Source organism: Buteo buteo, chromosome 9 (assembly GCF_964188355.1).
Source record: "Buteo buteo chromosome 9, bButBut1.hap1.1, whole genome shotgun sequence".
Classification (NCBI taxonomy): Eukaryota; Metazoa; Chordata; class Aves; order Accipitriformes; family Accipitridae; genus Buteo; species Buteo buteo.
The window spans coordinates 4503052-4528310 of record NC_134179.1 but is presented as its reverse complement, the minus strand read 5'-3'; the positions used below and the strand labels follow the sequence as shown (position 1 = coordinate 4528310).

At 52.4% G+C, this 25259-nt stretch overlaps 2 protein-coding genes across 7 annotated transcripts; one reads left to right on the top strand and one right to left on the bottom strand.

The window, feature by feature from the left end:
• Nucleotides 1–113: 113 nt before the first annotated feature.
• On the bottom strand, nucleotides 114–17356 carry CCDC15 (coiled-coil domain containing 15). 6 transcript variants are annotated; one of them, XR_012651509.1, is made up of 13 exons: nucleotides 17041–17095; nucleotides 16458–16655; nucleotides 14171–14320; nucleotides 13115–13297; nucleotides 12132–12236; nucleotides 8083–8247; nucleotides 6755–6874; nucleotides 4813–4916; nucleotides 2516–2695; nucleotides 2295–2443; nucleotides 1393–1562; nucleotides 846–934; nucleotides 115–701 (listed from the first exon to the last, which is right to left on the bottom strand). XR_012651509.1 is itself a non-coding variant. In XM_075034993.1 (12 exons), the coding sequence occupies exons 2-11, from the start codon at nucleotides 16629–16631 to the stop codon at nucleotides 1441–1443; spliced, it is 1452 nt and encodes a 483-aa protein (XP_074891094.1). In that variant the 5' UTR covers nucleotides 16632–16655; nucleotides 17315–17356; the 3' UTR covers nucleotides 115–934; nucleotides 1393–1440. The 6 variants fall into 6 exon arrangements, 4 of the variants coding, with proteins under 4 accessions (XP_074891096.1, XP_074891094.1, XP_074891095.1 ...); XM_075034993.1 differs by lacking the exon at nucleotides 17041–17095 and adding an exon at nucleotides 17315–17356 and having other exon boundaries at nucleotides 115–934; XM_075034994.1 differs by lacking the exon at nucleotides 17041–17095 and adding an exon at nucleotides 17311–17338 and having other exon boundaries at nucleotides 115–934.
• Nucleotides 17357–18541: 1185 nt separating this feature from the next.
• On the top strand, nucleotides 18542–23785 carry HEPACAM (hepatic and glial cell adhesion molecule). Its single transcript, XM_075036724.1, has 7 exons — nucleotides 18542–18748; nucleotides 21175–21516; nucleotides 21742–22023; nucleotides 22134–22227; nucleotides 22757–22830; nucleotides 22913–22983; nucleotides 23081–23785. The coding sequence occupies exons 1-7, from the start codon at nucleotides 18664–18666 to the stop codon at nucleotides 23366–23368; spliced, it is 1236 nt and encodes a 411-aa protein (XP_074892825.1). The 5' UTR covers nucleotides 18542–18663; the 3' UTR covers nucleotides 23369–23785.
• Nucleotides 23786–25259: the final 1474 nt, after the last annotated feature.

The window sequence follows — 25259 nt, the reverse complement described above, 5'->3', positions numbered from 1 at the left end:
TTTGGATTTATTTGCAGGGATTTGGGGAGTCCCGCTGTCCTCTCCCACAGGTTTCACACCAGGAGAAATTGTCTCCCCCACCCGCTCTCAAAGGATCCCATTTATAGAGTCAAGCAAGAGCCAGATCGTGAGGTGGAGGAGCAGCAATGGCTTTATTTAACCGTCATTCCTTTGACCTAAGCCCCAAACCAGCCCACCACCCTTCGGGAGCTGCTCCGACCCCTTCAGAGAGCTGGAAACAGGGGTGCCCACGGTGCGTGAGCAAGGGCCTGGGGACCTGCCAAGGAAACGCTTGTCCTCAGCTGCCCCAGCACAAAGCCCTGCCCTGAAATCAGTTAAAACACACATTTGCAGCTTTAGCCCTTTGTTTCCCCAGCCCTGGCACAGGCAAAAACCTCCCGGGCCAGATCCTGCCCTTCACAAATCCACCTCAACACCCCTTATTAGGTCCACGGTGTCTTCCCCTGACGCAAATAGCGGTTAATAAATAGCACCGGCCGCCACAAATAAGTTGGTGAATGATTCTCCAGGGGGAACGGAGGAGCATCCCCTGGCTCGGCACCTCCACGCTACCTCTGGACCGGGGTCGTGGGTTTGCTTCGCACCCGGCAGGATGGTAACAGGCAAAAGAAACAATCCGGCACGCTTGGCCGCCCATCCTTCCTGCTGTGGTTAATATTGGAGAGGTGACAGGACGGCGGCTGGCAAGCAGTAAATATTAATGACAGGTTATGGTGCAACCTCCATGCAGGACCATGTTACCCCAAACAGTGTAATTTTTGGTAAAAATGATCTTGGTCCAGCAACCCCTGCCGAGGGGCTGAAGCAGCACAGTAGTCACTGACCTGGAGGCTAAATACAGATTGTTCCTAGGAAAAAGCTCCTTTCCGGAGCAAAATAAGAGGCTGTGGGAGCATGGAGGAGAGGTCCTCACCTGGAAGAAAGCAAAGGAGCAATAAATACCTGGCTCTGGACCGTGACCCGAGAGGCAGGGGCTGGCGGGAGCGACACAACAATGGAGAGAAGGGGAGTGGGAAGGAAGAGGTTAGAAACCACAAGGGTTTCTAACCCTAAGAGATATGACCCCAGGCACCTCATTTCTGATTTCACACTCCTAATGAGACAAACAACAACTGCAAACAGTTTATTTTGCAAGAATGCCGGAATTCAAGTGCCTCCCTCTAAACCAGCCCCGTGGATCAATCGGCTCCTTCACACTGACCATCGCCCCACGCTCCTGGTCTGGCCAACCACGCACACGGAGCGAAATGGGAGAGATGCAGCTTAAACCTGAGCCCCAGGAGTAGGACAGCGAAGGCACCGTCCTGCCAGATGGAGCGGAGGGACAGGCAGGAGCAGGCAGGACAAGGCACAGCCCTGCTCTCTACTTACAACAGTCGCCAAAATACACCAGGGGGATGGGGGATGTGGCTGCCCTCGTCACAGATGTTTCCCCGAGCGAGCGCAGAGAGCGGCCAGGTCTCGGAGCTGCAGCCTCACCGAGGGGCTCCCATCTGCGGGTTCGCAGGACGAGATGACTGACTGCAGAGCGTGGCTGTAGGCTGAGCAGGAAGGGGAGAAAGAAGCAGCGTTAAGAGATGAGAGTTTCACTTACAGCCCGAAACTGGGCTCAGCTTCAGCCTTTTACTGTAAAGCAGAGAGAGAAGAACTGTTTTTTAAGATAAACAGACATGCCTGTAGTTTTCCACATGCTTGTCTGCACACTCTGCATGGTCCTGAGTATGAAGCAGTATGCAAGCCAAAGCAGGAAAGCTAAAGATTTTTTTCATAAAGCCCCAATTTCTCTATTTTTTTTACCCCTAGAAGATGACTCCCAGTTGCTCAGACAGGTATTTTTCCAAGCTGTACTCAAGATCAGAGCAATTCGTCACCTAACGAAGACAACTTCCACCACCTTCGTGCATCCTCCCAGCAGAAGATTTAAGGCAAAGAGGTTTTCTGTGCCCTTAACGAGCCTGTTTTGCAGCATTTTCCTTATGGTTTTCCCCCTACCAACTTACATATGTATTACACCAGTGTTATTTAACGCTTTATAGAGGTTGGTGCTTTGCTGAGGATGCCACTAAGCTCCCTGAAGGGACAGAGGAAAAGGCTGAGTTAGAAACAAGCAGCAGAGCACCTGACTTGCCCTCTCAGGAGTATATTTGTAGGAGCATCTCTACAGCATCTCTACAGCAGCCCAGGACCACGGAAACATCTAGCCACGTTTGATTTCTCCTATATAACCAGAGATCCAGGTCTAGTGCCTCCTCTCCAGAAGCAGAAGCTCCTACCTTTGTGGTTTTTGTAGAAGATGCAGTTGTTGGCACAGGTATCCGGGTGGGAGTCCCAGAAATCAGACCCGCAGGAGCACAGCGGGGGCAAGTCGATGTTATACAGTTTTATCTTCTCCCTCATCTGGGCTCTTAGAGCTTCAATGTACCTGCAAGGGATAAAATATTCACCTTTGCCAGTAACACCCGGCTCTGCACAAGGAGAGGGGATCCAGCCGTACCTCACGTATTCCTTATTTCTCTGCTGTTTTTCTTTAACTTTCTTCATTCTCCTCTCTTCCAGTTTAAGCTGGGCCAGGGTTTCGCAGGCTCCCTCTCCTGGGGAGGGCTCTTGCTGCTTGGCTGTCTCCTGCATCCTCTGCTCCTCCACCCGGCGATGGTTCTCCTTCTTGCTCTTAATCCTGCAGGCACACACATGCTTAGAGAAGGAGCTTCTCCATCCCAACCTCCATTCCCTGCTGGCCCCTGGTTGTAAGCTCAGGGCAAGGGGATCTAGATGATCCTGTCCTCGACCTCCTCCTGCCTGCTAGTCTTCTCACCATCATGGACTTCTCCTTCCAGCTCCCTCCCGCATCACATTCACACGTGCTCCACTGAAGAAGTGCCACCTGCAGTTCCCCAAAAGAGCTGCTCTTCTGTCCTTCTGAAACCAAGAGCGGTGGCTGGGCTCTTTTAGATCCACCAGGAAGGGCCAACAGCTCAGCTTCCCCACTTTGGACTTCTTCCGATTAGGGGGCAGCTTGGATCCTACTGTAAGCTGTCCTTGCAGCTTCCAGGACGGGGAACGTAACAGGGCTGTAGAAGAGTGCTGGGTACAGCAGAGAAGCTCCAAGGATCCCACACCTACTCCAAAATAGGCTTTAAGAAGCATTTTTAATCAAATCTTCCTCTATCTCCTCAATCGCCCTTGCACCTACACAGCACTCCAGTCCTTTCCGTGGAATCTGGGTTGTATAAGTCACACCAAACACAAAGCACGTTCCCTTGACAAGCGGCAATTACAAAGCACAAAGACTTTAAACTGAAGCATCTGCCATTTTATTCCCGCTGATGAGTACCAAATGCAATAACATGTTACAGGCTGATCACTGCCAAAAGGAATTTAAAAAAAAAAAAAAAAAAAATAAAAATCAAGGCTGGGTAGAAGCCAGGGGGAGAAAGCGTAATCGAACGAGACGTTTCGGATGTTACTCCATTTGGGGGGTCAAATCTTTACATCCAGAAGGAACGTGCTGAAGCCAAACTTCTCTAGTCAGGTTATAAACTCCAAAATGTTTTTTAAATGAAGTGGTAATAGAGCCTTAACTACCCCACCATAAATCTTCTGCTACAGAAACTAAGGCCAAGGCCGACTTAAGGCTTTACGCTAAGTAATTACAAAACCAGCCCTTTTCCACATACGCTCCAAGCAGCTTGCAGCTCTAGCAGCGCCCCTGTAACCAGGGGTAAAAAAAAACATAATAAAAAGATATCACACTAACTAGGAAATCCCTGGTGTCTCACCAGCACTTGCAGGGCAGGAAAAGGTCTCCGAAGCTCCCGAGTGCCAATGTATATGTCAGGAATGTGGCTGGATGAGCGTTTCTTTAGACTGGCAATTTCTCTCCAAAAAGTGACCATGAAAATCCTGCCCTCGGGTGCCTGCCTGTCCTGCTCCCACAAAACCTGCCCACTGCAGAGCAGGCATTAGAGACCAAGATGGTCAGAGCTACATCGTTTTATTTTAGAGCAAGGCAGAGACAAAAAAAAAAAGCCTAGAGTCTCTTTCCTATTCTGGTGTGAATTTGCAGAGCTCCTCCTTAACGAACGCCTTAAAAGGGAGAAGACGACTAAACCACCAAAATGAGTACTGATACTTTTACACAGATACTGACTTTTCAACTCTGGAACAAATGCTGGGAAATCTTTTTAATACACTATATACATTTATAGTTGTGAGGGTGAAGGGTCTGATATTAAAAACCCCAGAGATAAGATCAGTTTAACAACAACAATGACGTGACCTCACCCCAAAGTTTCTAAACACGGACTGTAGCAGAGGGACTTGGGATCCATTCCCAAGAGTCACGGTTTGGTGAGCTGCATGCAACTCTCCCAGCCTGATGTTTTGGTTCCCAACTCCTACCCAAGCTGCAGGGGACTCACAAAGTAGATAGACAAGTGCTGAGCACCTCTGAAGGACTCGACATGGCCCAAGGGTGTCTCTTGGTGGGGGTTGGTCAAATGAATCCCACCCCAGGGTTAACAGATTGGGCACTAAACTAAACCCAGGAGGTAACTCAGGCTTTATAACTGGCACTGGTATTGCGGAGCTTCTTGAAACACACTCTCTGCTTTTTAAAAAGTTGATAAAGCGGCCTTTTCAATCCATCCATTTGGGCTGCAGAAGTGCTTTCAAAAATCCCATTGCCTGGTTCACACCAGACAAGCACACAAGACCTTTCCGGCCTTAAGGGTGGCCCTGCCTGTGATGAAGGAGGTGACGCCAAGACACTGGCGCTCATCCGCACATACTCACTCGGTGATTCTCTTCTGCCTCTCTTTCTGCCTCTGCTGTTCCTTCACTTGCTCTCGTTCTATGTTCATGAAGAGGCGCCTGTATCTCAGGTACTCATACTGACGCTGTGGGAAAGAAGAGGCGCCTTTGAGAAGGACAGCTGGGAACAGGCTGGGATTGATACTGAGTGATATCAGCGCCCAGCTTGATTTCTAGAGCGCATATCTGTCAGGATAGAAACCTTGATCCTTCCCCAAGAGATCCTCAAACATCTCCTAGTGCACATGCCCCAGGACTGAGAAACTGGAGAGACTGTGGTTAGCTAGGAGAGGAGGACCAAGATGTCTCAGAGCATCAGAGAGCTTTGTATCAGCATCCCTCAACTGAACCTTCCTATGGATGGAAGCTCTGTCATCTGACAAATTCCTAAACTCTCGCTTTCCTGGGGGTAAAAGAGCTGGTTCCCACTTCAACCCACTTCCCCAGAACGCTACAAGCTACGGTCCAAGAATTTCGATCCACCTGGGGACCGGTGGTCCTCTGTGGTTCACTGGAAGCCTGTATCTCCAAAAAAAATGAACATACAACACCGAGCTGGACCCACTACATGTAGGAGAACCACAGAGGTGGCAAAGTCATTGCTGAGACAAATCCAAGAGCCCTGCAGGAAACAAATCCCACACAGGAGGGAGTCCTGTGGTTCAGGGATCCAAGAGCCCTGCTGGATCTAAGCTTACGAAGAGGTTTCGTGTCTAGGCTTTGGCTTAACTCCACTGATGCAGCAAGGGGAGGGAAACCTCCTGGCTAAAGCTCACACCAAAAGCCCTCCCACCCACATGGGAATTGGTCAGTACACAGCTAGTTTGAGCTCCACGATGCCAAAAAGTTTAAGGTGTGCGTTTTTCCTCACCAATGCCAAGAGTTCTGGGCTAAGTTTGTCCATCTCACCCAGCAGAGAGCCCTGCACAGCTAGAGATAAAGGAGCAGGAGAGATCACCAGGCTGAAAGTGGACAAAGCTGGATGGAAAAAACCCACGCAGAAGAGAGTGCTGCAAAACCAGTTATCTCAGGGTGGAGCAGAGCCACAGAGATAAAAAACAAGGGGCAGAGGGAACCGCTGGGGGAAGGAGCAGCCTGACAAGCCCCAGCTGCTGTCACACCGTCTAGAAACCACAACTGGATTTTGGATCAGCTTGTTGGAAAAATGCACGTAAGAAACAACAACAAAAAAATACAACTCTTTCGAAGTCCTTTCCAGTTTTACGCGGTAAGCTTCAAGAAAGCCGACGAAAGAAGAGGAAGTGTTCCTCTTCATGTCAGAAGGAAGCAGGAAAATAAAAGTCACTTCCTTTAGGCATCCAAGAGAAACATCATCTCTTTGTATCACCTAGACTAGCATGAGCCAAACTGTCCTGGTTGCAGGCTGGTAAGCTCTCGTCATTAAATCAGACACTCAGCAACAGGTCTGCAGCCTGTACTTGAAAGCTACGATCCCGATCCCTGTTAGGTGCTGATATGTTAGAAACCTTACATTCCCAGCCTTATACCCAAACAAGATAAAGCGCAGCTTGTTCTTTTTTTTTTTTTTTTTTTAAGCATTTTTGGCAGGTTCTCTGTCTCTCTCCATGCAACTACAGAAAGCAACACCTTTGTTTTGCCAGGCAAAATGAACAAAGCCCGTTGCTCCTCCAACCCTTCGATGTTATTCAGATCCCAGATTTTGCGGGAGGAGCACGTAATGATTGCACTTACGGTCACGACGGATGTTAAGAAAGAACACGGTATGTTTGCCCAAGACCTAAGACACCATCAACGCTGACAAACTTATAAACCTAGCAGATGCTTCACACATTAAGGCTGCTCTTGAGGCTTCTTATCTGAGCTAGCAGTATCCCCTATGCTCAATACGTTTCAGTCCTGAAATGGAGATGAAACAATGAGGACTTGGCTCCAGCGGACAAACCTGCTTCTTGGTTTCCTCTTGGTCTGCACCAGCCCAGAGTACGAGGGGAGCTTGGTAATCGGTGTGCAGCCTCTGAGGAGATTCAGGCAAGCTTGAGTCCTTCACCGATCCATCACAGAACTGGAAGATAATGTAAGAGACCCACATCAGCACCTTTACGGTCAAGTTTCTCATCTACGCTCAACAAAATACTCCTTGCTGGAGGTGGGTCCTCACGTAGGCATGATCCCTACAGTCCTCAAAAGGTAACCTACCTATGAACTGTGCTTTTTTGGGGGGATATAGGTTGACTATAGACAGGATGGACACGTGTAACATCTCTATGCAGGAGCCTGAGCACCAAAGCTTTGTCAAAACACCTCTGAAGATAACCAGAAACCTCCTCCCAGGGTTAGTTTAAATACGGATTCACACTTCTCCTTCCCAAACTTCCATTAAAACTTCTTGAAGTGCAAAAAAATAACAATAATACAAATAACAATAATAAAAATAACAAAAGCGTCAGAGGAATTCAACAGCCAACATCTCCCAAAACCTCAGCGTAAAGCTCCGCCTTCTTCCCTCGGCTCAATATTTGTCAAGCCAGTATTTCTGCTCCTAGCTGGACTAATCACCAGCTAAGGTTGGGCACGTGCTGCTATAGCCATAAAGTATTTGCTAACTACTCCAGGTAATCAGGGCAAAACGTTTCAACACCTCAGATGCTTAATGAAAGTCTGCCTGAAAACAAAAGAGGAATCGATAAATACATTAGCTCAGTCCTCACAAGCAGACAGATTCAAGCTACATCTAAGGGAGGTGTTTCACCAGCCCAAGGCATGGGAATTGTCACAGCCAGCTCATTCCTCTGATGCAAAGCTCTTTTTTTTTTTTTTTTTTCCTCTTTTCTAGGAGGTTTCCAGCTGATTTGATGCACCACCCACAGCTCTTCCACCCCGCTGCTGCCTCCAAGCAGGGCAGCCGGACCAGAGGCAGCTGCAGGTCCCGCCAGCCACAGTCTGGAGTTTGGTTAAGCGTACGATGCAATTGCACACACTCAGATTTCCGCTGAGCGCCAGCCAACTGGCATCACGAGGCAGGCACAAATAAAACCCCTTTTGAAGCCACAGCTGTAAGATGAAAGCAGTGAAACAGAAGCCGCCAATCTCACTTAGCTTTGACACAGCTCTCGAGCCTGTTTTGACGACAGTAGGCTTAAGAGTTAACCAGGCCTGAGGGAGCAACTGCTCTACTACAACAGCAGCCTCACCGACTCTGCTGAAATAAACCCAAATCCCAACGATTTGAACCTCTTAAGACCAACTGGCCCAGCCCCATACGAGTCTTACTTTTTCAAATTCAATTTTGATGTAGAAGTCATCGTCTTGCTCAGCCTGATGCGGGGCTGTCCCCTGGTCTTGCAGTTCAGCTGGCAGATCATGATATCCTGCCAGAAGCAGTTCCTCACTCTCATCTTCTGTGGGCACCATGGCTGTCTTGCAAGACTCTGGTTTCTGGAGAAGGGAGGAGACGAATGTAAATCTGGAATTCAAATGTGGCTGCTTTGGTGCTCAGGGCAAATTCAACATCCTCGTGCACAGTTAAGAAGTAGCTTTAACCCGAGGGTGCTTATTCTGTAGAGTCAGTTGAGATCTGGCGAGCAGCAATGCAACGTGTTCAAGCATCACCGCAGGGCACGAGAGCCAGAAAAATCTGAATTTAGCAGGGTAACTCGTAACTACCTACTCACCAACCACAGAAATAGAGGGACAGATGTGTGCAGGGCGAAGGAAAGACAAGGAAAAAGACCTCTCTAGGCACTGTTTTGCAACTGCAAGGAGTTGGGGGGTGGTGGGATCTCTGGAGTGGCACTGGAGTATGAGTACGTAGTGTACTCCTTCAGATGGGAAGTGGGCAGGCTCCCTGGTGCCAATTAACAATATTTTGAGAGGCAGCAGATTGTTTCCTGCAAACTAAAAAAATCAAAACGCCAGAAGCAAGCTCAGAGCCAGGATTTTTTTTTTTTTTCCCTGCCTTGCTGTCCCTTCAGCATGCTAGGAAGGGAAGAGTGGGACTGCTGACAGAGGGAGAGGATGGATCAACAGGAGGAGAGCAGGTCACACCAGGGAACCCTTGAGATGGCTCTGCGGCAATACAGGAAGAATGGAGGAAAGCCTGGAGTTAGTCTGAACACAAAATTATTTGATAGGCATAGGAATTACTCTATCAACCCTGTCATGACAGAAACACAACACAGAAGAGCTGCTTCAGTGAGGACAAGGGAATAGAGAGGAAGTTATTGCTTTGTACGGATGTTCTGAAGCCCTGAAGGTAGAAGGAAATGAAACTGTGGAAAAAAAGCCAACTTTGGGGAATGATCTGTCGGGGAAAGGAATTTGGGTGCTGTAATGCTGGGGACCTACAGGAGTCTACAAAACCCTAAGGCAAAGCGGCTGAAGATTTGGTGAACAGGATCACCTGAAACACCGGACAGGTAATGTCCATGCAATTATCACCTAGGTATCTGCTTGGGAAAGCAGGGAGGAAACTCTTTGAATGTTTTTGACCTGGAAAGAAATCTCTGGGAGAGATGAAGAGCAACGATTTTGGCAACATAGATTACTGATCGCAGGGAATGCAACTCCTTAGAGGGAAGAAGGAGAAAAAAAAAGAAGAAAAATGCGGAAAACAGGACTCAAGGAGAAGCAACAGTTGCTTTCAACTGAGCAAATGCAAACTACCCAGCTAGAGTGGCAAGACAAGCAGTGCAGTGCAAGACAACCCTGGCTAAATCCCAAGCTCTTCTTGTGCCTGTGATCCATGGGAGCACAGCGGAAGTGGAGCACGGGTCAGATTACTGAAGGAATCACGCAAGAGACAACACAAGCACACAGGGACAAAAAAACAAAACAAGTGCCAGAAAGGCCAAAGCTCTAAGTAAAACAAGAGGGATCAAGGCAACAAGTCAGGCTTTAGTAAAAGAGACTAAAGGACTCGCCTACTCAAGAAGGACAGCTATCAGAGGACACCAAGAACAACAGTGTTTTATGCTTCTGGGCATTGATGTTCAGCCAAAGGCTTGCTCTGAGCTAATAGCAGCAGCAAGAAAAATCTTGGATTATTATTATTGGGAAGAAGAAGTCAGATTATTCCTAGAAGCCAAGGTTTTTAAGCAGGCAGGACCTGCCCTGGATTACTGTCAGGAGTGGCAGACAAGCTGCTAACAGTTGTCTCCCCAAGCCTCTCCCCGAAATCTGTGGAGGTCCAGATTATCAGAAAAAGGCACAATGAGCATCTATCTTTAAATAAAGGAGGGGAAAAGGAAATACTAAGAAGATTTTAGCCTCAAGAGTTTAACTGCCTGACTTTTGGAAAAACAAGAGGAAATCACCTTGCAAACTGCCTGTAAGCTGCTAGAAAACAAGATAAGCAGCGACCAGCATAAATTTGTCAAGAGCAAGTCAGGTCTAGCTGGTTTGAATTTCTCCTGCAATAGAAGAAAGAGGCCTCAGGCAAAGCACCGCAGAAGACATCTCGATTTTAGTTTAGCTTTTGACATGGCCTAATTCAACACTTGTGTGAAGAAATATCTGTTAGGTGAAACTGTTACATGGGAAGTGCAATACTGATTAAAAACACTACCCAGATTCAGTCTCAGAAGTTCACTGCACAAAAATAGAGTAAGAACTAGGTGGTCTCTCCTTGCTAATTTCATTATTGGCCTGGATGACAGAAGAAAGAAGCATCTTGATTACATTTAGACCCCACCAAGCCACTTGAAGTTGCAGAAGTATTTGAGAACAGGCTAAAAATGCTTGAGTTCAAACCAGAGAAATCAGCTGGAATAGACAGCACAAGAAAATTCTACGTGGACAAAAGCAAAGGGCAAGACAGTGCACTATGGCAAAGGGCAAGGCAGTGCACTATGGCAGCAATTAGCAGGGTGGTTAAATCCATGCCAGCCTTTTGCATCTGAAGAGAAGGGAACAAGCTGCTGTCCTGCTTAGCTGTGAACATGGCAAACCTTCAGACAGGGAGAAAGAGTCAGACTAATATTAGAGCTTTTTTTTCCCTCTACTATCTTGGAGTAATAAAACAGAGTAACACAATAAATCAATATATCCCTCCTGGAATAAATTGCTTAGGGAAGCTGTTAAATCCTCCTTGCCAGAGGTTTGAAGAGAGCATAGATTAACTGTAGCTGCAGTAAGGTTCAGGTGGGAGGATGGCCCCCAATCCCTCCCAGCCTTGTTTCTCACTGCTGTGGATGACTCGCCATGGGACTCCCACGCATCCCCCTTGCTATCTCTGTAACCCCCTGGCTTGCAGGGGCAGCAGCTGTATTATTCATGCGCGGCTTTAGTGCTGCTAATAGCAAAGTAATGAATCACTCCATCTTGCTGAGTAGCCTCAATGCATCGAGGACTTAAACAGAAGGTATGTTTAGCATTGGAAATGGATAACAAGGTTTTTGAGCCCATAATTATACTGTTTCTGTAACTCTTGTTCACAAAGCTGACTTCCTTGAAGAGAAATCCAACAGCACACAGAGGAGGAAGAGCCGGACCAGCCCTTATATAAAAGGTATTTTCTAGATAACAGCCAGCCAAGATCTACTTCACCTTTGATGAACCCAAGAAAGAGATGGGAATGAAGAACTGCAAGACGGGCAGGAAACTGGCTCCGGAGGAGGCAGCAAGACAAAATACCAGGTGGGGTTGCTGCTGGTGTTCTCCAGGATGGACAAAGTACATCAGTTTAAGAAAGGTGTTGGCATAGAAACCAGGATAATAGCTGCAATACAAAGCTGTTCTTGAGAATCGGAGTGACAAAAGCAGGATGAAATTCAACAGAACAAAAGGTGAGGCACTTGGGACTGACCTCCCTACGTGGGTCCTATGCTCTGCTTTGAGGAAAGCGGATGCGTGCCAACAATTCTCTACCAGAAGCCAGCACTGGGTGAGGAAAACCCTCCAGATCTTTGCCACCCACATGAAACAAGGGATTGATGCAAGGGGAAGAGTTGTTGAGGTTTGTTGAAGAAATAAAGGCACCTAAGGGGAGGGCTGATCATCGCATTCTTCCCAGATCACAATCTCAGCCTTTAAAAAAATCTTTTTCAAATTCTTGTTTCCTAGTTTCTCTCTTATTAGTCTCTGCAAACAGAGAGGTTTTCACCCACTTTATCCTGCTGTTTTCTCTGAAAGGCAGCAAGAACAGATGGACAAAACCCTCAGGCCACCAAAAGGCACACGCTAATCATCAGGTGGGTCACAAAAGCCCAGTTTGTTTTAACTCTGGAGAAACTCACTGAACTTTGGATTTGCTAATTAGAGCCAGACCTTCACCAGTTTGCAAGGTAATTCCTCTTACCCTACCCCAGGCACCCCTCACTCACCTCTCGCCTCCAGATGCCGCCGGGGAGTTCGGGGGGACCCGCTACTTGGGGCACGGTTTTGCAGGACGCCAGCCTGCGCCGAACTTGCTTCATGGTTTTGCTAAGCTGCCACGAAGAGGGATGGTAAAGACAAGATGAAAGAAGCGGTCACTAGCTGCTTTCCACCAAGTTTAGCTGCACAGAACAGATCTCCTAATGTACCCTGCTCCAACCGAGGTCCTTTATCAAGGGAGTGCAACTCGACAGACACTTAGCTTCACAAATAGGTATAAGGTAACCCGCAACCCAAGGTGTCTTTCAGAGCTGCCCCAATGCACTGAAATCCTGATCCAGGCAAGGTAAAGGGCTTGGTTACAGCTCATCTGCTCCCAAATCACTTTGCTGAGATGCCAGAAGTCCCAGATCCCTGATTGTCCTGGCCAGTGTCCAGGCAGAAGGGATTCTCCACCCCAAGGGAAGCAGTACTTCAACCAGAATAACGCCCGCTCCTAGGTGAACACATGTGCTCTATAAAATGCCAAATGCAGCATAAGCATCACTATTAAAAAAAGCTTAAAGCAGTCCCTAAAGGCAGGTTTTCCAAGATTGCGCACTCCCATACTCCCAGTCTGCAGGAGACAAGCTGCAATGAGGTGGCACCACCTAGTGCCACCTCTCTGACACGACATGCCTGCACAGCAACAAGTCCCTGTGTGCAGAGAGAAAATTCACTGCATCTACAAGCAGCAGGGCAAGTTCAACCACAGCATCCTCCAGGAAGACATCTACTACCCGTTTTGATGCTCTGATGAGTGCTATGGAGGAGTACAACAATAGTCAGTAAACTAGAGTGAAAATGTAAGCCAATGTTTCATTCGACATTAAAAACAAATATTAGGGATGCGTTGTAAAAGAAAAAGAAACATTGCCTGTTCTTCATTTCACACCGCAAGCATCTGGCATGATGAAGCAGGGATGAAAAATGCAGGAGAAGAACTGCTCACCTTGGCAGCTTGCCGCTGGAACGGCTCACTTTGCATCCCTTGCCGCTGTGCTGGGAGGGTGTGAGCGCCAGGACCGCAGATGGCAGGCGCGAGGTGGCTCCGAAACAGGCATGTGTTCTTCCGGGGCGTCAAGCGCAGTGCGGAGTCTGAGTACTGCATGGCGACGCAGCTCTCCCTCTCTGCCTGCCAGGACACGGACCCCAGAGTTAAAAGGCCACATGCAAATCTCTAACCATCACCTAGCAGGACATCACCCATGTTGCGCGGGAGTTGCTGGCTCAGTTTGGTGGCATTTCTTTGGATGGACATTTTTGCTTTCCACGCTGAGAGGGGTGCAAAGAGCCAGCGGGCTCTCAGGGGCTGAAGGCATCTGCAGGCTTTCAGGCTGAAGCGGTGCTAGCTGAGTTACGTGAGGACATCCCCACTCAACCATGCCTCTCAAGCCCTGGAAACAGCCCAAACACCCCAGGGGTAGCCAAAACCGTTGACATTTCAGTGCGTTCCCTTCTTGCTCCACAGTGAGTTTCTGGCAAGTCTCCCTGGCAGTTGTTTGGAAGCACAAAGGATTAAATATATTCACAGGATAACCTAAAACAAGCCCACAGGGAAAATGGGAATGTGGAGACAGCGTGAAAGTGTTGCTTGCGAACTATTTGGAAAAGGGATAGCAGAAATGAACTGCTTTGTTTCAAATGCAGTCAGGAGACACCCACATCATTCACAACTCTGGCCTGGCTATTTTTTAAACTCCGCACAATTCTGCACATAGCACCGGGACTCTGTTCTGCTGCTGCCCAAGAGAGCCAGTGACCTTTCTGCAGGGAGGCAAAGGGCTTAAAGCACCTTCAGTGCCAGAGCGAACCAAGGTGTCACACTGACCTCGCTTGAGGCGACACCGTTTGCAGCCACGGGGTCTGCCACGACCATGAGTTTCCTCTTTTTTTTCTTATTAACACCTTGACTGGAGGTCTAGTGGGTTTTTGTCTGATTTACACTGGTTTCAGAGGAGTTTCTCCTGCAAGACTCCTGGCAAGGCAGGGACAGAGATCTGCTTACTGCTTCGTAGGACTTCTGCAGCTGCTGCTTTCTTCGCATCCTGACCTGCTGGTTCACCCGCTGCTTCACCTCTCCCTGGAAGCGTCTCAGGCTGGCTGCCTTCTCCCGTTGCTGCTCCTTCAGCTCCTCCTCCACCTGAAATGCTGAAGCCTGCAAGAGGTGAAAGCAGATTTCACACAATTTTTTGCTACATTGCGGCATTATAGCAGCTTGTATTCCATCTTCCCTTCCAACATCTGCATCTACAAGCCAGGAAAGCAGCATCCAGAGCAAACTTAACAATGTTTTGTTTCTAAATCTGTGCAATAACAGCTTGCACAATGTCTACTGAAGTATTATGAGCTTGGATCGAATCTAGCTAGCCAGATACGGAACGTGCACACCTCTACCTCTCTGCAAACGCACACAGAAAGAAAATATAAGGCAGCGTCACACAGCAACTCCTAGCTCCTGCTCCCATGAAAGGATGCTCAAATATTCAAAGCCTGGATCCGAAAGGAATGGGCCAGCCTCTAATCCCATTATTGCTCTGCAAGAGCAAGGCTGGAAGCGTATCAGGGAAGCAGTTTGCAGAGCACAGCACAGGCATGGCTAAGGCTCCAAGAACATTTTTACCATCTGAAGTAAAAGATTAAAAGCAATGACCTAAAAACAAAAAATAAAATCAGGTGGGTTTTTTTGGTTTTTTGTTTTTTTTTTTTTTTTAAGGTTCTCACTTGAAGTCACACCAAGCAATCCTGATACTACCACGGTTTAAGAAAACTGGTATTGCTCTCCTGGCTGTCACCGCAGTACGGCCTAAAGCAAGAAAAATCAGAGTCTGAATGGATGGAGGAAAGGGGCAAGTCTGAACTCGACTCAACTTAGTAAACGCTGGATCGGGTGCTCCCTACATCCCACTGACTGCCAGGAATGTGACCAGCAGCAAAGCAAGGTCAGCACAACCAAACAAGCACAAAGACGGGGAGAAATCTGCACTGATAATGATGAAACCAAGCCAGAGCTACACGAAATGGTGCCATCGACAGCTTGCTCCATGTCCCGTTGGCAACCTCATTAGCAATTCGGATATAGCAGGCATTAATATATATTTTTTTAACATGATCCGCTGGCATATAAAAGTATATTAAATAAGCTCTGATAACCCTGTGCACCTACATCCACACCTGAAGGCACCTGAAAGCCCCCACACCCAGGGAGGACCAGGAGCGCCCAGGCTCCCTGAAGGAGTCAGGAAGAGTTCGGCTCCCCCAGAAGTTTCACGGTGCCAAGGTGGAAGTTATGTGAAATATGGAGATGATTCATTTCCATATATTATCTCAACCTTTCAGGATTTAAATTACAATATGGAAATAAATCATCTCAGAAGGGCAGGAGCTTCTGTAACATTTAGACATTAATTACAGGGGACTGAACTCATCATCCTATATTTAATGCACTTTTAGTCCTCTTATAATAACCCTCAAAGCAGAAATCCCCGAGATAGGCATTGATAAAGATTTTCTTAAGTGTTTCTAACAGGGTACAGCAGAGATTGGCTCCAGACCCAGAAACATTCAACTTATTTATTTTTTTTAAATAAGCAACGTGGAATAAAATCTCAGCTCACCGACATCCCTTACAGATGAAAGGGAAGGCGAAGAGCAGCATCAATACAGGCAGGACTGGTCAGCCGGGTATGGCATGGGCACCTCAAATGCAAAGCTATGGTGTGGAGTTCCAAACCCGGTGCTGATAAACCAAGGAGCATCCGGGAATAGCGAGAAAACACTCACGCTGGGGGGGTGGAGGGCACAAACCTGGTAAGTTTTAGCTGTGCCACCTACACTGGAAGGCAGCTTCTCATAATATGTTGAAAATTTATAGATCTTAAAGCTAAAATTAAAAGTGCAGAGCACACAATACAAATAATTAAGCAACCACAACGGCTCTGATTAGAGCATTGGCTGGATTCCCCACCTGACTGATGTTTAAAACCAATTTGTTTCTCCCCCAAAAATGCAGTTTATTTGAGGAGAATCAAGTCAGAGAGATGCTGTGGGCTTGTGTAAATGGGACGCCAGGCTGCACGGACACCACGGTGGCTTTTGACCCCACTAAAAGCCATTAAAATAAATTATTCTTTTCAGGAGCAGTGTTCCTGACTGCCTTCAAACACAGAAAAAGCTCGGTTTTGGCCTCCCATCACCCCCGCGGGGTTTACTGGCACAACTTGGGAGGGTTATAGACATCCCTGGTGAGACCCATCAGCCCAGATGGTGCCCGGGACCCCCGCGAGAGCACTCACAAAGGCCAGGCTCTCCTCCGGCTGCCCTGGGGCACTCTCCACCCAGACGCCCACGGGGACCACGCTCTGGTTCCTCTCGGCCAGCACCCGCCAGCTCTGCCGCGGGGGTCTCGCCTGACGCCCCCCCGGGCGCTCCCCGGTTCCCCGGAGCCGCTCCTTCGAGGGCGGCAGCATCCCAGCACCACGCCGGGTTCGGCCCTGGGGAAGGGACAGAGGAGGTGAGAGCGTGTCCCCCCCCCAGGCCCCCCGACCTGCACCCGCAGCCCCCCACCCCAAGCCCCATTTCCTGCCCCCCATGCCCACCGCACCCCACTGCTCCCCCCACACCACTGTACCCCCCCCGTTATCCAACGCCCAAGACACCCCACTGTAGCCCTGCGGCCCTCTCTCCCCATACTGACAGGGGACCCCCAACCCCTCGCGGCTGAGCACCCCCCCATACCTCCCCACACCCCCTGTGCACCCCCATCCCCTACCGGCCCCCCCACCAGCCCATCGTACCCCCCCCCCCACCTCCCCTTACACTCCCCTCACCCACCAGGCAACCCCACGCCCCCCAGGGCACTCCCCCCGATCTCCTCACCCCTTGGGCACCCTCTGGTACCTCCTGCACCTTCATCTCCCCGTAACCCCCCCTCACAGGCCCTGCCCGCCCTCCCCTCACCCCCCCCCGGGCAACCCCAACCCCTGCAACCCTCCCCCCCAACCCGGGGCACCCCCAAACCGAGCCCTCGCCCTCACCCCCCCCGGGCACCCCCTGCACCCCCCTCCCCTCCCCGGGACCCCGCCATCCCTTGCCCCCCCCCTCCCCAAAACACCCTGACACCCCCCCCCCCCCCCCCCCCAACCCTACCAACCGCCACTTCCGCCTCAGCCGACGCTTCGAAGCCTACCGCCACTTCCGCCCGCCCGGCCCCGCCCACATCCCCGTCCGGCCCCGCCCACCGCCCCAGCCCCTCTGGCGCGTCCTGGCCCCGCCCCCGCTCGCTCCAGCACCCCCTGACCCCGCCCCCGCACAGCGGCCCGCCCCCACGCGGCCCCGAGGCCGCCGGTTCGAGTCCCGCTCCGGGCGGGACACGGCAGGGGCGGAGGGGGGGGGGGCGGTGACTGTTCTGTGTCCCCCCACAGAGCATCCCCGAAACAACCCCCCAGAGCATCCCCCTGAAATGCCCCCAAAATTTCCCTATAGCGTCCCCTATGGCATCCCCGAACCCCCCAAAGCATCTTCTTTTAACATCACCCCACAGCGTCCCCCCCCCCAAATCTCCTCCTATAGCATCACCCCAAAGCACCTCCCCACCCCCTATAGCATTTCCCCTTAATGACCCCCAAAAAAGTCCCTCAAAGCATCTCCCTATAGCATCCCCCCCAATCCCTCCTTATAGTATCTCCCTGCAGCATCCTCCCAAAAAGTCACCCCAAAACACCTCCCCACAGCATCCCCCCATAACGTCCCCCCCAAAAAGTGTCCCGTTTCCCTCCCAAAAGCATCTCCATCCCGCTGGGGCAGGATGCTGGGAGGCCTTGACCCCTTTTTTGGGGCCGGGGAGCCTCTTCGGGGTGGCTCACTGGGGTGATGAGTTTGGCAGGTCTCAGAAAGGGGGGTGGGAAGCGATTCCGGGCATCCTGCCCCGCATCCCTGCTGCCCTATTCAGCGATGCCCGGGGAACCGGCGCTAATTGGCACCGAAGCTGGAACGCAGCCTGGATGCGACTGCGGCTTCGTTTTAAAGCCTGGGAAGAGAAAAAAAGGGAGGGGGGATCTCCACTGGGGGGGGGGGGGTATCCAGCTTTGCAAAATACCCCCCCCCCAAAAAAAAAACCAACCCTCAACTTAATGGGATGCTCAGAGCCCTGAATCTCATGGGATTGCCCGCAGAGAGGATGGCAAACTTTAGCCAGGCTTGATGGGGTGATGCCCCCGACCTCGAGCATCTCTTCGGGAGTGGGAAAACATGGAAATGGGGGGTTGTAATGGGGGGGGAAATTGCAAATCTGAGTGTTTTTTCCCAAAATAAATGTCAGCTTGAGGCCGCTGGGGAGGCGAAAGCCACCAGGACACAGGGCTCTATTGAGAAAGGAAAGAACAAAAAAAAAAAAAGGAAAAAAAAAAAAAAAATTAGCCGGGCAGAGCTCCAAGCTGGGAGCGCCGAGGGACGTGCCCGGAGTGGGGAAGCGGAGAGGTTCGGGGGGCCAGCCTGCCCGAAATGTGGGGAGCGCCGGCCGCCCCGTGGGGCCACCCTGCTCCCCTCTGCTTGCTGCCGGTGACCTGGCTCCTGGCGCTGCATGCAGGTAGGGGTGTTTCCCATTTTTCCATGTTTTTTCCCCATTTTTCCATGGTTTTGGGGGGTATCTGGATGGAGGATGTGGTGGGGGAGTGAGGAGGGTGGTGGTACCCCATGAAGGGAGAGGTTGGGGGGGGTTGCTGTGCTGTCGAGCATCCCCTCCGCTCGGGAGAGGAAAAAATGGGGGGGAAATTGGAAATAAAAACTGGGAAAAACACTTTTCCAGAGCCAAGCGGGTCCTGCTGGGGGGGTGGATCCAGCACCGCGCCCCCGCCCCGAGCGTCTCCCCAGCTTTTCTTCTTCACCCAAACTCTCTTTTTTGTTCGTTTTTCAGCATCCTCAAATATATTTTCTTACCCATCCTTCTGCTTTCCCAAAAAGCCTATTTTTCACCCCGTTTCTAGGTTTGCTCCCATTCGCCCCATCCCCCTGCAACCCTAGTTGCCTCCATAATTTATTCCCTAAATACCCACATTTGGGTGTTCAACGAACCCCAAACGGCCCCATCCTGGGTCCCCCAGTGTGGGAAAATCACCTGCAGTGATTTTTTTTACCATTCTACCAAAGTTTGGACCCAAAACCAGCCCTAGGGAGGCCCTGTTTCCTTCCAGATGAGCCGAGGATGCAAAGTAAAGCCAGTCAGGTTTGCCCACCAGTGGCTTTGATTTGCACCCTAAAAAAGCACCAGGGCTGCAGCCAAGGCACCCCAAAACCACTGCTGTCCTTTTTCCAAAGAAAAAGGGATTTATTCCATTAAATAGTGGGAAAATGAGGATTTGGGGTGGCTTTTTTTCAGCAAAAGCCAGCCAGAAAGGGTGGGAGATCTCCATCCCTAAGCCAGGGATGCTGTAGGAGATGGGGATATTGCCTGATTTACTAATTCACTCCTGAATTTATTACCTGGGGCCAAGAAAAAATCAGCAATTGGGTTAAAAAAGGGAAGAAACAGTTAAAGAGCAGCATTTGGGGGGTGCTTGGGGTGCAAGGATGCATTAAAAACCACATCCCTATCCCATGACTGGGTTTTTCCTATGGGGCTCCCTGGAATTTTTCAGGTGGGGGCATGTTTTCAGGGCCGAGCTCTGCACTGCCGGGGAGGATGGACGGACGGATGATGCATACCAATAGGTCCCATGACTTTTCGGGCTTGTTTAAAGCCTTTCTTGCTCCTGCTTCACTCTCCCCAGCTGGTTTTCCCACTCTCCCCCCCTCTTCAATATGGGGTTTGTTTGCCGTCGGATGACGGCATCCAGATAGGGGTTCACGGATGGGACCCCTGGGCTGGCGGGGGGGGAGGGATGAGGCTACAGTGTTGCAGGCAGAGAGGCTGTTTTGGGGAGCCCCCCCTCCCCAAATCAGTTTTTTCCACTTTTTCCCTGCCCTTTTTTGACTTAAAACCAGCAATGAGGAGCAATGCACATGCACCGACCCCCCGTGATGCAGTTTTGCATTGGGGGGGGGGAGGTGTCTTGGCTGGACCAGAGCACCCAACGGGGCTGGGGGGGTAGGATACAAAAATCCTCCCCCGTGCAATTTCTGGGGCGATGCACGCATCTTTGCAAAGCATTGCATTGACCCAGGCACAGGAGGGCTCCCACTCACATGCAATTGGGAAAGCGGATGCATGCATCTTTGCAAAGGGTTGCATCAACCCGGCTGCAGGAGTGCTCTCACCCTCCCTGCACTTTTTGGGGGTGATGCACCTGTTTTTGCAAAGCATTGCATTGATCCAGGCATGGGAGAGCTCTCCCCCGCCACCCCCCAGGCAATTTTGGGGGGTGATATATGCATTTTTGCAAAGGGTTTTCATCAACCTGGATGCAGGAGCACTCCCACCCCCAAATGCAGTTTTTGGGGTGATGCGTGCATTTTTGCAGAGGGTTGCATTGTCCCGGGTGCAGGAGAGCACCCACCCCCCATGCACATTTTGGGGGGCAATGCATGCATTTTTGCAGAGTATTGCATCAACCCAGCAACAGGAGGACTCCCACCCCCAATGCAATTTTGGGGATGATGCATGCATTTTTGCAAAGCGCTGGTTACAGCAACCTGGCTGCAGGAGCACTCCCACCCTGATGCAGTTTTTTGGAGCAACGCATGCATTTTTGCAAAGCATTGCATCAACCTGGGTGCAGAAGCGCTCCCATCCCCCTGCAGTTTTGGGGGCAATGAATGCATTTTTGCAAAGCGTTGCATTGGCCTGAGTGCGGGAGGGCTCCCACCCCCCCATGCACTTTTCAGGGCAATGCATGCATCTTTGCAATGGGTTATGCAAACAGCCTGCTTGCACCGTGCTTGGGCATCCCAGTGCTGGTGATGCATTTTGGGGGTGCTCAGCACAGCTCCGGGAGGGGGTTCCCCCTTTTTCTCCGGCCTCGGAGAACCAGGCAGCCTGCCCAGACTCGGTGCCCAACTGTGTCTCCCCACCCCAAGGTCTCCTGGCGGGGGTGAACATCACCAGCCCCACGCCGCTGGTCCGCGGCACGGCGGGCAAAGCGGCGCTGCTGTCGGTGCGCTACGCCAGCGCCAGCGCCGACAAGCCGGTGGTCAAGTGGCAGCTGAAGCGTGACAAACCCGTCACCGTCGTCCAGTCCATCGGCACCGAGATCATCGGCAACCTACGGCCCGATTACCGTGACCGCATCCGGGTGCTAGAGAATGGCTCGTTGCTTATCAGCCCCTTGCAGTTGGCCGATGAAGGCGCTTACGAGGTGGAGGTGTCCATCACCGATGACACTTTCACTGGCGAGAAGACCATCAACCTCACCGTGGACAGTAAGAGCAAGAAGGACGTCCGGTGGAGACTGCGTTCTCCATGGGATGTCTTCCCCCCCACTTTCTGGGAGGGCTTTCTCCAACTGGGAGGTGATTTGGGGGGTTCAACCACCCCATGCAGCCAAGCTACACCCCCAGTGGGGTTTTGATGTCCCCCTTCCCATCCCCTGGGCCCGTCAATCCCCCGAGACACAGCGTCACCATGGTTCTCTTGCTCGCCCGCAGTCCCCATCTCGAAGCCACAAGTGCTGGTGGCCTCCTCGACGGTGCTGGAGCTCAGCGAGTTCTTCACCCTCAACTGCTCGCATGAGAATGGCACCAAACCCACGTACACCTGGCTGAAGGACGGGCGGCCACTGAGCAACGACTCCCGCCTGCTCCTCTCCCCCGACCAGAAGATCCTCACCATCACCCGCGTCCTCATGGCTGACGACGACGTCTACAGCTGCCTGGTGGAGAACCCCATCAGCCACGGTCGCAGTGTCCCCGTGAAGCTCACCGTCTACCGTAAGCCACCTGTTCCCCCTCCCACACCCCCGGGGCTGGCCATCCATTGCAGATGCTCCCAGCTAAAATTTTGGGGTGGGGGGTTGTCCCCCCTCATTCCTGTCTTCCAGGCCGGAGTTCCCTCTACATCATCCTCTCCACGGGCGGCATCTTCCTCCTTGTCACCCTGGTGACTGTTTGCGCCTGCTGGAAACCCTCCAAGAAGTACGGCTGGGGGTAACGTGGGAGCCATAGGGGGTTCCTCTTATCCTCTCCTGTCTTGTCCCATCCCGTCCCATCCCATCTCATCTCTTCCCACCCTATCTTGTCCTGTCCCATCCCATCCCACCTCATCCCATCCCATCCTGTCTTGACCTATCCCATCCCATCTCATCTTGTTCTGTGTCATCTCGTCTCGTCTCATCTCATCTCACCCCATCCCATCCCATCCCATCCCATCCCATCCTGCTCCCATCCTGCTTTGATCCATGCCTCCTGTCCATCCCATCCCATCCCATCCCATCCCATCCCATCCCATCTCATCTCATTCCATCCCATCTCATCCCATCTCATTCCATCCCATCCCATCCCATCTATCTTGTCCCACCTTGTCCCATCCTGTTCCATCCCATCCCACTCCATCCCACCTCACCCTCACCGCAACACTGGGCCCTTCCCCGGCTGAGCCGCAGGCAGTCCCCCCACTGCCCCCACCTCAGTGCCGGTGCTGCCCCATCCACCATCCCTTCCCCAGGGAGAAACGGCAAGCGGAGACGCAACCAGCCTCCGAATACGCCGAGCAGGACGAGGAACGCCTGAAGCACGAGGGTGAGTGCCGGCCCCGGCGCGGCGGCGAGTTGGGGAACGCCAACGCCGCCGGTGCGGTAAGCAACACCTTGCCTCCACGCAGCCGAGGGCATCCCGCGGAGCGGCGAGCATGAGCGCAAAAACCCGGTGGCCTTGTACATCCTCAAGGACAAGGTGAGCGGCCGGTAGCGCGCCGGTAGCGCGCGGGCTTTGCACGGTGGCACCAGGCCTCGCACGCTTCGCACGCTCGTCTACCCTTGGCTTTTGGCAGGACTCGCCGGAGGCAGAGGAGGATTCGCCGCCCGAACCCCGCAGCGTGGTCGAACCGGGTTACACCAGCTCACCGGTACCAGCAGCTGGTCGCTCGCCGGGACCGGTGGGGCGTTCGACTCGTCGTTACCATCGCTCGCCGGCTCGCTCGCCCGCCTCGACGCGGACGCACAGGTCACCGCCGGGTTCGCCGGCACGTTCCCGCGGCGCCCCGCGGCTGCTGCGGACTGCCGGCGTCCACGTCATCCGGGAGCAGGAGGAGGCCAACGCCGTGGAGATCAGCGCCTGAGCGAGGGGGACACGTGCGCGCTTCGGTGGCGGCGAGCGAGTGGGGACACCAGCGCGGCCCCGCTCCCGCCACCGGACACCGTTCAGCTCGGCGTAAAGTCACTAATTTGCTATTGATCCCACCCGGAGCTCCCCTCTTCCGTCCCCCGTCTTCCTGGGGCGTCGCTTTAATGGCTTTCTCGCCGGGACGAGCGTGCAGGGAGCGTGCGGAAGGCATGCGGGCGTGCTGGGAGCGAGCGTGCATGCCGAGTGCGGCGAGAGCATGCACGGAGCGCGCGAGAGGGCATGCGCGGCGCACACAGAGAGAGCAATCGCAGAGCGTCCAAGAGGGCGTGCACGCAGCGTGCCGAGAAACCATGCACGGAGCATGCAAGAGGGCACGGATGGAGCGTGCAGAGCGAGCGTGCGTGCGATGTGCAGAGAGAGCGTGCATGGAGCATGCAGATAGAGCATGCACAGAAGATGCGGAGTTAGCATGCAGGGAGCATGCGGAGAGAGCGAACAGAGAGCGTGCGCACCGAGCGTGCAAGAGGGCATGTGCGCAACGTGCAGAGAGAGTGTACGCAGTGCGTGCAGGGATGTCATGGACCGAGCGTGCGGAGAGACCATGCACGAAGTGTGTGGAGAGAGCGTGCGCGGAGTGTGCAGACAGATCATGCACATGCATGTGGACAGAGTGTGCCTGGAACACGCAGAGAGAACGTGCACAGAGGGTGCAAGAGGGCATGCACGAGGGTGTGCAGAGAGAGCACGCATACAACGTGCAAAGAGAGCGTGCACAGAGCGCGCAAGACAGCGTGTGGAGGACATGGAGAGAACATGCACGGAGCGTGCAGCAGAGACTGCATGGATTGCGTGGAGAGCGTGCACATGGAGAATGTGGAGATAGCGTGCAAGGACTGTGCAGAGGGTGTGCATGGAACGTGCAGGTAAGACTCTGCATGGCATTCGCGAGAGAGCATTGGGAGCGCTCTCCGAGCATGCATGGAGCATGCAGAGAGCACAAGTGTGCAAAGAGAGTCTGTGCAGAGCGTGCACAGGGCGTGTGGAGAGAGCGTGTGGGGAGAGCGTGCATGGAGTGTGAGAAAAGAGCATACGTGAAGCTTGCAAGAGGGCACGGACAGAGTGTGCAAAGCGAGCATCCACACAGCATTTGCATCAGGGCATGCATGGAGCACGCAGCGAGGGTGCAAAGAGCACGAGGAGCGAGCGTGCGTGCAGTGCTTGCAGAGGGCGTGCATGGAGCGCACGAAAAGAGCGTGCACGAAGCATGCGGCTAAGACTGTGCACGGAGCGTGCACGAGCGCGCGGGGAGCACGCACACAGCACGCCGAGCGAGGACACACGCGTTCGGTGTGTGCAAGAGCGCCGTGACCACCCGCCGCAGCACACAGGCCCATGCACGCAGGAGCCCGGCGCTGCACGGAGCGGGGGGGGGGGCGCTAGCATGCGAGCTCGCCCAAGCGCGCACACATGCAGGCAGCCTAAATGGGGGGCTCCCTCCTCCCCCCGCCAGCTCCCCGGCTGCACCGTCCCCTAAACGTGGGCTCGAACCCCTGGCCCGAGCACTGCCCCACCGCCGCGCCTGGATTTTCTGTGAAAATCCCCCGGTTTTGGGGCGCCACCGTCACCTCTCCCCCAGGCCTTCCCGGGAAATAGGTTTAGGATGAAAACCAGAGAGCGGCCAGCCAAGCAAGCCGGACCCCAGGGCACCTGGGGTGGGTGCCAGGGCACCCCGAGGTGCTTGGGGTGCGCTACTAACCAATAAACTAAACATACTACCCGGCTAGCGGCGGCACCCTTGGGTGTCTTTGTGGGACAGGGTGCCCGCCTGGGGTGGGGGGGACACGTGAGAGGTGGGTGACAGCTGAGACCAGATGAGCTCAACGCAC

Excerpts from the sequence above, each read along its gene's own strand:
- HEPACAM (XM_075036724.1), top strand. The coding sequence starts at position 18,664 with ATGTGGGGAGCGCCGGCCGCCCCGTGGGGCCACCCTGCTCCCCTCTGC. Across the intron at positions 18,749-21,174 it reads GCTCCTGGCGCTGCATGCAG|GTCTCCTGGCGGGGGTGAAC; the intron begins GTAGGGGTGTTT and ends CCCCACCCCAAG. Across the intron at positions 22,984-23,080 it reads TGTACATCCTCAAGGACAAG|GACTCGCCGGAGGCAGAGGA; the intron begins GTGAGCGGCCGG and ends GGCTTTTGGCAG.
- CCDC15 (XM_075034992.1), bottom strand. The coding sequence starts at position 17,076 with ATGAAGGTGCAGGAGGTACCAGAGGGTGCCCAAGGG. Across the intron at positions 16,656-17,040 it reads TACCAGAGGGTGCCCAAGGG|GGCCGAACCCGGCGTGGTGC; the intron begins GTGAGGAGATCG and ends TCCCTTCCCCAG. Across the intron at positions 14,321-16,457 it reads CGGAGGAGAGCCTGGCCTTT|GCTTCAGCATTTCAGGTGGA; the intron begins GTGAGTGCTCTC and ends CACCTCTTGCAG.